Source organism: Larimichthys crocea, chromosome IX, assembly GCF_000972845.2.
Source record: "Larimichthys crocea isolate SSNF chromosome IX, L_crocea_2.0, whole genome shotgun sequence".
Classification (NCBI taxonomy): Eukaryota; Metazoa; Chordata; class Actinopteri; family Sciaenidae; genus Larimichthys; species Larimichthys crocea.
In genome coordinates, this window is record NC_040019.1 from 73,467 (window position 1) to 83,373 (window position 9,907).

The window sequence follows — 9,907 nt, forward strand, 5'->3', positions numbered from 1 at the left end:
TGGAGTCACATTTATTCTATCAAAATGTGAGAAAGCATATTAAAGACACATGACTGAGCTTCAGTGTAAACATGCAGACGAATAAGAACAGACTTCACTGTGACACCCTGAAATAAAAACGCAGCTTTGACAGTCGACGCTGAACGTGCAGAAGTGAAAACTACAGAATATGAAATAGAAAATAAATCTGAGGGTGTTTAAATTTAAATTCAGGCAGTGGTTCCTAATTTCAAGACATATTAAACCATCAAAATACTAATGAAAATAAATGTTGTGATCGCTGGAATGTCGTTTACAATTAGTTTTGTGTCTCCTTAAATATTTGGTTTCAGTATCAGCCTGATACGACAGGTTAGTGAGCGGATTTCAAATGAACGGTTGAAAAAATGCTGCAATCGTGGCTCCAAACAGGAAATCTCAGGAAGAGAAGTGTAACCTTCTTTTTCCATCAAATGAACTCTGGTTAACTCTGTCATGACGAAGTACGAAAGAAAAACACTGGACCAGTCCGAGGTGTCGTCGAACACGGTGCACGGCTGTTTGTGATGCTGCATCGCTTCCTTTTATTCACTTTACTAACGAACCACGATCTGTGTCTGATGATGTCTGAATTTGAGGGAATCTGGCATTGAAAGTCCTTGACAAGACCTTGAATTTGACGCTAAAGAAGATGTGGGAACCCTGGAGAGCAAAGTGGCGTGACGTGGCTGCAGCTTCATGGACACGTGTGTGTCCTGCTGAAGTCGCACAGATACTGCAAGCGAATTGTTTGCTATGACCCGAGTGCAGAAAATTAAAAACGGTTGGTACGGTCCTTTTAAACAGGCTACTTGGCGTTGGCATGGCAACAAATTCATTAAAATTCTAATTAGAGCAGAGCTTTGATTGCTCGCTCAGCTGAGAGTAAAAATACTCGCTCTGGCTTTTTTCACCTGACTTTGTGTTTGTGCTGAATCTCCAGCCTCACGCCCACGTCTATTTATAGGTTGTGTGTGTGTGTGTGTGTGTGTGTGTGTGTGTGTGTGTGTGGAAGCATGTTTGCACGTGTGTGTGTTGTGGAGTCTTTACATCATCCTGACACACCTCCCTCGAGTCATCAGACCCCGAGCGGTGGCGTCACGGCTCCAGATGGATGTAACTGGCTGAATTATAGTCATCAACGTGTAGCATCCTGCAGGAGGAGGAGGAGGAGGAGGAGGAGGAGCAGATGGAGACAGAAAATGTCAACAAACACCCCGCGAGCAGCTTCATCCTCCTGCATTTAAAACTCAAACATTTATATACAGAGGAATCATGTCAAACATCTTCAGGCTTCACTACGTTTCCTTCCCTCCGTCCTCATCCTGTCTCCTCCCAACAATGTGCTCCTCCATCCCTCCTCGCTCTGCTGCTGTTATGTAATCGCTCCGTCTCTCCTCCCAGCTTGGACCGCCTGGCTCCAACAAGGCTGACATCAGAGTGTGTGTGTGTGTGTGTGTGTGTGTGTGTGTGTGTTTGTGTGGAATCAATGTGGCTTTTGTGGCGTCTGAGAGCGAGCAGCTGTCAGCACCACAGCCCAGATGTGTGGGCTGTTTCTGGTGTTACTGCAGGTCAGATCTCGATTGTTTTATCCGGTAAATACAGCAGCTAAACACATTTTGTGTTCATGAATAATTTGTGCACATACAATGTGTTTAACAGTGTGCGAAGTGTTCTGCTTTCTGTTCGTAGAATCATGTTTGAGCGCAGTCCGTGTGCGATCCACCGGCAGTTGTCTGTTCTCGCGTCTCAAGTTGCTAATCAGACCCAAAACTCTGTCTGTGCTGCTCCCCAGAGGTTAAACCATCATCACATGATCGCTAACGAGTTTTGAGCTCGGCGTGCAGAGACCTCGTTTACGAATGATGCGATGAAAACAAACTAAATATTACTTAATAATGCTTATCATCAGCTGATTTCAAATGTAGTATTTTCATAGTGTTTTATGTTAATTAATTTATTTATTATTTAAATAGTTCAGAGTTTCCTCCACGTACCACCAGAGGGAGGTCACGTTCCACCGCTGGTACCAGAGTTTGAGACCCAGAGGAAGAAATCAGGAGTCATGGAAACGTAATAATTGTTATGAAAGTTTGTAGCTGAACCTTTTCACATGATCTGTCACATTTGAAGAATAAAACCGACTTCAGTTCATTCATCAATGTAAACTTTAAAAACAAGGTGACATAAAAAAAAACTCTCCACCAATCAAAAACAATAAAAAACAATAATAACTTGACTTACTTAAATGAATAAAGATACAATATTAATGTGCAACCGATAAAAAACTAGTAAGAACAATACTCAGCAAAAAGCTGAACGTGAATAAACAATTAAAACAAACCAACAATAGGGATAATGGTTCTGTTGTAGTTTAAACTGAGCTGCTACTTTACAGATAAAAACACTTTTCATTTAAAATATACTGAGAGGCTGAACCTGCAGCTTGAGGGCGCCTCCTGGTGGCTGCAGAGCCTCTGCATCCCGTTAGTGTGGACCTTTAATTAGACTGAACATTTCTTTCAGTTTGTTAAAGAGTGTAGATGGTGTTTGGATCATAACCCAGCGGTAATGAAAGCCTCAGCTGCTCCGCTCACTGCAACATCTGCAGTGTGTTCCCTCCTGGTAGAGTGTGCAGGTGTCGGAGTGTTTTTCTGGTGCACTTTCCCTTGAACTCCTCCTGGATGCCGTTGGAAGCGTGGCCAACGTAATTATACAGCAGGCGGGGAAAATATTCCATCCAGATGGCGCTCAGACCGGGCCCCATCCGTCACAGCTTCAGAGCACTTCCTCTGACACCGACCGGACGAGTGACCCACATGGAGAGAATTCCAGTTTCTCCAAAAATATCCAGATCCATAAATTCCCAGACAACGACAACAACAACACACGTCTACGCTGCTGTCCGAGTCTGACTTTGATTACACACACACAGATTACAGGCTCAGTCCAATATCCTGATGCCGTTCTTCATGTAACACTGCCGTGTGTTTTTACAGCATGTCTGACTCCTCGTCTCTCTCTCTTTGTTCTCCCTCTCAGCGAGGAGCTGAAGCTGGCCTCCCAGAAGTCTCAGCATCTCGAGGAGGTACTGACCTTTACAAAATCTTTATTGTATAAACAATCTCCTTCATCCCGTCATCGATCTCCTGAAGTCAGAAACAGTGATTTGATTAACAGCTTGTGGCATCGTGAGGATTTCTGTCCCGCTCTGACTGAAGCTCAGACGGGTTTAGCTTCTATTTAAATGTGTGTGTGTGTGTGTGTGTGTGTGTGTGTGTGTGTGTGTCTCTCAGCACAATGTGGAGCGCAGCCGTGAACAGACAGACATGAAGACGAGGTAAGAAACTAAGAAATATGTTCGTCACACGTACGTGCTCTTTAGTTCAGTCATGTTCTGACTTTAAATTGAATCTTTTTTAAATATTCTTAATAATTTAGTTGATAAACATAGATTAATATTAATGTACAGTCGCCGTCACGTGTATTTCTAATGTTTATTTTAATTGTGGTGGTGTGATATTGCAGAAATACGTCATGTATAAGTATAAACAGTACATACGCAGTTAATAAATCAGTTGTAACACATTATAGTGCAGTTACATGAACATTTAAGGATATTTATTGTGTTTATCAAAACGTTTCTCAGAACTTTAGAACTTACAACCACAACTTTGCATCAGATTCTCAGTTTTCTGTGTCCAGTGTTGGAATAAATCTAAAGTACTGTACTTAGGTACAACTTGGACATACTTTATACTGCGTTAGACCTCTCAGAGGGAAGTACTTTTTACTGCATTACATGTAGTACCATACGACTAATCTTCCCAGAAGTGTAGCAGAGCTCGGATACTTCTATTAGTAGTTAGTATTAACTTAGTATCTTTTAGGGGCGGTCGGTGGCGTAGTGGGTTAAGCGGCCGCCTCGTGTGTAAGAGGCTATAGTCCTCGCTGCAGCTGGCCCCAGTTCGAATCCCGCATCGGACGGCCATTTGCTGCGTGTCATTCCCCCTCTCTCTCTGCCCCCTGCTTCCTGTCTATCTTCAGCTGTCCTATCATTAAAGGCATAAAAGGCCAAAAATATATACTTAAAAAAAAAAAAAAACTTAGTATCTTTTAGTAGTATCCGGGTACTGAGACCCGGCAGAGGTTAAGACCAGGATCAGACAATGCACAAGCAGTTTAGTGACATCGATGCAGTCGTGAAATAAAATCCTCTTTGTCAGACACCGAGGTGACACCTTCAAAACCAGGACAGATCTGGAGTACTACAACACTGATACACGAGCCTGCACACTGTTAACACGAGTAAGATTACTTGTAATAGTAGCAGTGAAGGATCTGAGTACTTCTTCCACCTCCGTCTGTGTCTGAACAACAAGACTTTCTAAACGTGGTTTGAGGATCCATTCGCCGTCTTTGTTTAATCCGTTGAACAGAAACTTTGTGTCGTCTCAGTTCAGCGATCAGAGGATTAAAACATCTCGCGGCTGCCTCAGAGCGGCGACTTGAGTTGAGAGTGAATGTTTGATAAAGTGGAGATGACAGACGGGCGAGGCAGGGCGACAGTCGTGGATCAAAGCCGTGAACGTGATGCAAGATCTGAGCAGTAAAGTGGAGGAAGAAGAAGGCGGCGAGGAGCAGCTGACAGCTCTGCGGCGGTGGCCGGAGGGAAATAGAGGGGTGATGTAGAATTAGAGCAGAAATAATAGGTTTGCAGGGAGAGGGGAGTGTGCTCAGGTAAATATGAGACAGACGGGAGACGTGATTCAGAGAAACGACCCGCTTCACATCCAGCTTCATTTATCAAGAGCAGAGGCGACGTCGGGGCGTCAGCTGGCTGCTGATACAATTGATTTTCAGGGCAGATAGTAAAAATTCACAACTCTATTAATCCACCGAGCCACAGATGAGATCTGAATTTATACTGAAGTCATAGTTTCTGACTTTAGTCCTTTATTTTTTGGAGTTATAAAATCCAGCGTCATCTGCGTATTAAAGCAACATTACAAAGAGATTTTTGTGATTTAGCTTCAGTGTGTAAAACCTTCCTCCGTCAGCGTCCTCTTCACTCTCTTCTCCTCTGCCATTATGTCCATAGAGGCTGCTGAGCCTGGTTACCTCCTCTTCTTCTTCCTGGTAGTCCATAACGCCTGTTGGTACAAACACTCAGTTCGTCAGCTTGGCGGTGAGCTGCCAAGCTGACGAACTGAGCTAACAGCAGCTACAGCTGTCAGCAGTTTACTTCACTGTCCATCATAAACTCTGTAAATCACAGAGTTGAGGCGGAGGAGCCGGAGGACATCAGAGGGAAAAACCAGAAAACATTTTCTCCATAAAAATGTTTTTCGTCAGCGTCCTCTTCACTCTCTTCTCCTCTGCCATTATGTCCATAGAGGCCCAGCTCCTGTTCTGGCACGACACTAGCTCTGTTTCCCTGTCAGCATTCCCTCACATTTCAGGCCTGATGACCTCCTCTTTGCCGGTGGTCCAAAATGCCAAACAATACAATTTCATGTATTGTTACATTTCATCAAACTGTTTTTTGCAGTTTGTGTTCAAGAAATCAAGATTCTTAATGTTTTTATACTAACAGGAAAAGACCCAGTACATGTGTCAGCTGTCAAACTTTAGATTTTAAAATGTACACAGAGACTGAGGTGAAACGCTAATTTCACTTGGTAAACATTTGATTTAGTTCTCAGCTCTGTAAATGAAGACGACGTCACGTTTTATTTTATTTCTTTCTCTTCAAATCTCATTTTCCTGCAGAGAAACTGTCTCGGATCAGGAAATGGAGGGCGACACAAACTTCCAGAAACCCACAGACAAAGACCGGGAGCTGGAAACTCTGAGGAACGAGGTACTCACACACGACCGTGTCACGTCGTCTTCAGATCGTCACTCTGTGTTATTCGAGGGTTTTCACGTTTGCTCCGTCGCCGCAGATCGCCGTGCTGCGAGGAGAAAACGCCGTGGCTAAGACGCTGCAGTCGGCCGTGGAGACGCTGGAGAGAGACAAAGCTCAGCTGCAGGGCCGCGTTCACAGCCTGGAGCAAAGGCTCATGGGAACGCAGGCCTCAGAGGGAGAAGACATCGAAGCTCCACCCTCAGGTGAGGCGGCGGCGATTCGACCAATCAAACAGCCCGATTGGGCGTCTTCTCCTTTTGTCAACCTGTCCTCTGATCTCCGTCTGCAGGCGACGGCGCTCTGGAGCAGCTGAGGGAGGAGAAGGAGTTCGCTGAAGGACAAGTAAAGACTGTCAGGACGCTTCTTACAACATATGTCATCGAATCACTTCCTGTTCGTTTTCTTTTTTCATCTGCGTCCTGTTTGTCTCTTTTTAGATCAACTTCCTGAACAGCGTGATCGTGGACCTGCAGCGGAAGAACGAGGAGCTGAAGGTCAAACTGAAGAAGCTCGCGCTGGCCGAGTTCAACGGCAACGACGGGACTGACGGGTAAGAAACATGAACAGCAACAGAAGTGTGTAATATTTGATTTATATTCTACGGCATCAGATCTTAAACCGTCCTCGTCGCTCTTTTCTCTGCAGGTTTGTCGAAGGCGTGTCCAAGCGGGAAAAGAAGGCGACTCCGCGTCTGTTCTGCGACATCTGCGACTGCTTCGACCTCCACGACACGGAGGACTGTCCCACTCAGGCGCAGAGCCCGGACTCCGTACCTCACACCACTTATCACGGCAACCCGGCCGACGAGAGGCCCTACTGCGACATCTGCGAGGCCTTCGGACACGCCACGGAGTCCTGCAACGATGATCAGACCTTCTAAAGGCTCCAAAAAAAAAACCTTTTACCCTCCCACTACGTTTCCCGACTAAGATTTTTCCATATTGTATTTTTATACTGTATTTATGCATATCACTGGTAGCCACCGTCCTGATCTAAACCCTCTGTGTCTAAAGATAAACTCTGCTCGTCCAAATATGCTGCTTTGGTGCAATATCGATGTTTTTAACGAGAGGACTCGTCCGTCCTCTGCACTCGTCGTTTTTAACGTGTTGTTGTTTTGTTTCTAAATTAAGCATGATGTTTCACGTGTTCTTTTGGGGGCTTTAAAAAAAAAAACGATGCAACACATTTAAGCACAGATCAAACTGAAGAAGCACCTCTTCAGATTTTTACATTCCTCAGCGTGTGCGGCTCCGAACCAATCAGAGAGCGATACTGCCATGTTACGTAAACTTATATATATATGTATGTATGTATAACGTTTTACTAATTTTATATGTTTAATGATATTTTACTCTTCTGTCAACCCACAACGGAGTGTTAGAGCCACCTGTAACCACACCCACCTGTCAATCAAAGCGTCCACGCTCTTAACCCTGCATAACTTTAAGCCTTAATATAATGTGAACAGGTGAGTTGTATATAAATTCACCCTCAGTACAGTTGTCATGAACGGGGAAATTAGCTACAGAGACCAAAACTGTTTTTTGTACCAGGCTGTAAACATGTTTATTTCTGCTGTGAAGTTGGACATTTGGACATGGGGACTTATGGAGACTGACTCACTTCTGGAGCCAGCCTCAGGTGGACGTTAAAGGAACTGCAGTTTCACACTTTACAGCCGTCTCAAAAATATAACGACTCTATTCTTTAAACTTTTTCCTCAAATTATTCCGACTTTTCTTCATCGTAATATTCCGACTTTCTCTAAAGAATAGTGACTATTTTTAAAAACATATTGTGACTTAATTGTTGAAATATTTTGATGTGTTCTCGGAATATTACGACTTAATTCAACTGAGTGGTGTTCAGTTTGTTGGTGGCCCTAACACTCCGCTGTGGAAAAACCAATGACACTTCATGACACGGGTGAAGTCTTCACATTTGAAACTGTAATTTCCAAAGTCACTTACTTTTTTTTTTCCAGACCTTTCAGCTGCGTCTCAGCAGATTTAACTCCTAACTGTGTTACTCAGCCGAAGAAGACCATGAGATGTTCATGGAGTGGACCTGACTCCACTTATTTACACATGAAGGTCGGTTTACTTGTGTTTTTGTATAAAGTGTCTTTACAATATTTTTGTTTTTGTCAGAATAATCTCACTACAAAGTCCGTTTAGCTCCGGAGCTTTCGTCACAATCACATTTTCTTCATGTGCAGTTGAAGTTTCACGTCTTTTCTGAGCACTTTAAGGACTTCTCTCTACGTCGTCTTATGATTTGAGATTATTAGTTCATAAAAAAGACGGAACAGCTACCGGACGGACGTTGTGATGGGATTATTTTGGTTAACGCCACTGAGGATTTGTTGTAGTTGATGAAGAAGTTGTTGCATTTTGTTATTTATTGTCTGATGTTTCACTAACCGGTGACGTTCCTACAGGGAAATAAGCTAGCACTGATTAAAGGTGTATAGTCTTGTACTAGGACTACTGTAGTTTAGGTGTAGTACAGGAAGGAAGCACAGGAACTCACCCAGAGGAAACGAGAGAAGCCTCTGCTGACGTAGTTTTGCACCGTCCACTTTAAAGATTCAGCGGAAACATTCAGCGCTTTAGCTTTGTGGTTTTTAAGCGAGAGGTCGACGCGCTGCCTCGTTTCGTGACACCCACTTTGAAGCAGAGACAGTTTGGGAAAGTCGTTTATTCGCTTTCTGTCGCAGAGTTAAGATGAAAAGACTGACGTGCGTCTATGAGGAAAGTTTTATAAAAATTTGTACAACGCCACAAAGTGATAAATCTGATAAAAGCGCCTCAAGTGATGTCACTTGAGTCAGCATCAGCCTAACCTCTTCATTTCTACTCGAGGCTGCATTAGACAATAGTGGCATAACACACCCAAATCTCCAGTCGACGGTTGAGTGGCATTGTGGGTAATGTAGGCAGAGTCTGATAGGTCGCTGAAAGTGATGTCACTCGAGTCAGAATGAAACTTACCTGTTCTTCATCTCTACCTGAGGCTAGTAGCTCACTACTAAGATGACACGCCCGAATCTCCACCTGAACTGTTGTTTTGGCATTGTGGGTAATGTAGTCTTAAGTGGCTCCAGAGCGAGCCATACGAAAGCTGATAAATCGCCTCAAGTGATGTCACGTGAGTCAGCTTGGTCTGAATCTATAAAGAAGTGAGCTCGTCTGTAGCTGCTCTGTAGTTGAGTGGCATTGTGGGTAATGTAGGCTCCAGATTTTGACAAGGAATGAATGAATTTCAGTTTCTGCTGCATCATTTTTATTGTTTTTATTGTTTTTATTGTCATAACGTCATCTGATACTCAGTTTTCATCTGTTTCGAAGGCGAACAAACGAGTTTCCTCAAACTGTCGACGCGTTCCTTTTTTTAGCCTGTACAGCGACGTGTATTTGACTTTTCTTGTTCTTGAGCACAATTCTGGATCATATTGAATCTTCTAGTGTAACCGTGTATAATAATAACACACTAACCATTGACACTTTGTAAATACTAATCGGAGGCTTCCTCTGATAAACGTGCACACGGTGCCATGACCAAAAGAAAAAGCTTTTACGTGTACTACACTTTATTTTTCTGCCCTGTTGATAAGATTGACATTGTATAAGGAGGTTTTCCCCGTTTGTATAGACTTTAAAACATTGTGTACTTTATAAGTGAAGCGTCTAATTATCCGTGTAATGTTTTATATGTAACAACTTCAGGCGGCATCGAGAAAATGGGTTTGAAAACCGTTTCACAGATGTCGACGTGGTGTGAAATGTCACTGTTTTCTATGTACTGTATACTCCTGAACAGTCCAATAGAAATACTAAGAAAACAAACCATGTGTGCACGTCTTGTTTTTCTTTAAACTCCAGTATGAACTCTCTGAGAGCATCAAACCCACTTTCCAGCTCACAGGACAGCGTAGATTAGCTGCTGCGCCGCTCATTATAGTTTCATCCCCAG

The 9,907-nt window shown here is 43.5% G+C and overlaps 1 protein-coding gene across 5 annotated transcripts in view; it reads left to right on the forward strand.

The window, feature by feature from the left end:
• Window positions 1-7,320, forward strand: part of clip1b (CAP-GLY domain containing linker protein 1b) — a 28,732-nt gene extending 21,412 nt beyond the window's left edge. For 4 of the 5 annotated variants that reach the window (XM_027282072.1, XM_019278660.2, XM_019278663.2 and 1 more), the window contains 7 exons: window positions 3,061-3,106; window positions 3,315-3,358; window positions 5,791-5,881; window positions 5,967-6,132; window positions 6,219-6,280; window positions 6,367-6,479; window positions 6,575-7,320. In XM_027282072.1, the coding sequence (XP_027137873.1) occupies window positions 3,061-3,106; window positions 3,315-3,358; window positions 5,791-5,881; window positions 5,967-6,132; window positions 6,219-6,280; window positions 6,367-6,479; window positions 6,575-6,809 (757 nt within the window). In that variant the 3' untranslated portion in view covers window positions 6,810-7,320. The remainder of the gene's footprint in view (window positions 1-3,060; window positions 3,107-3,314; window positions 3,359-5,790; window positions 5,882-5,966; window positions 6,133-6,218; window positions 6,281-6,366; window positions 6,480-6,574) is intronic. The other variant, XM_019278661.2, reaches the window with a different exon arrangement.
• The last annotated feature ends 2,587 nt before the right edge of the window (window positions 7,321-9,907 follow it).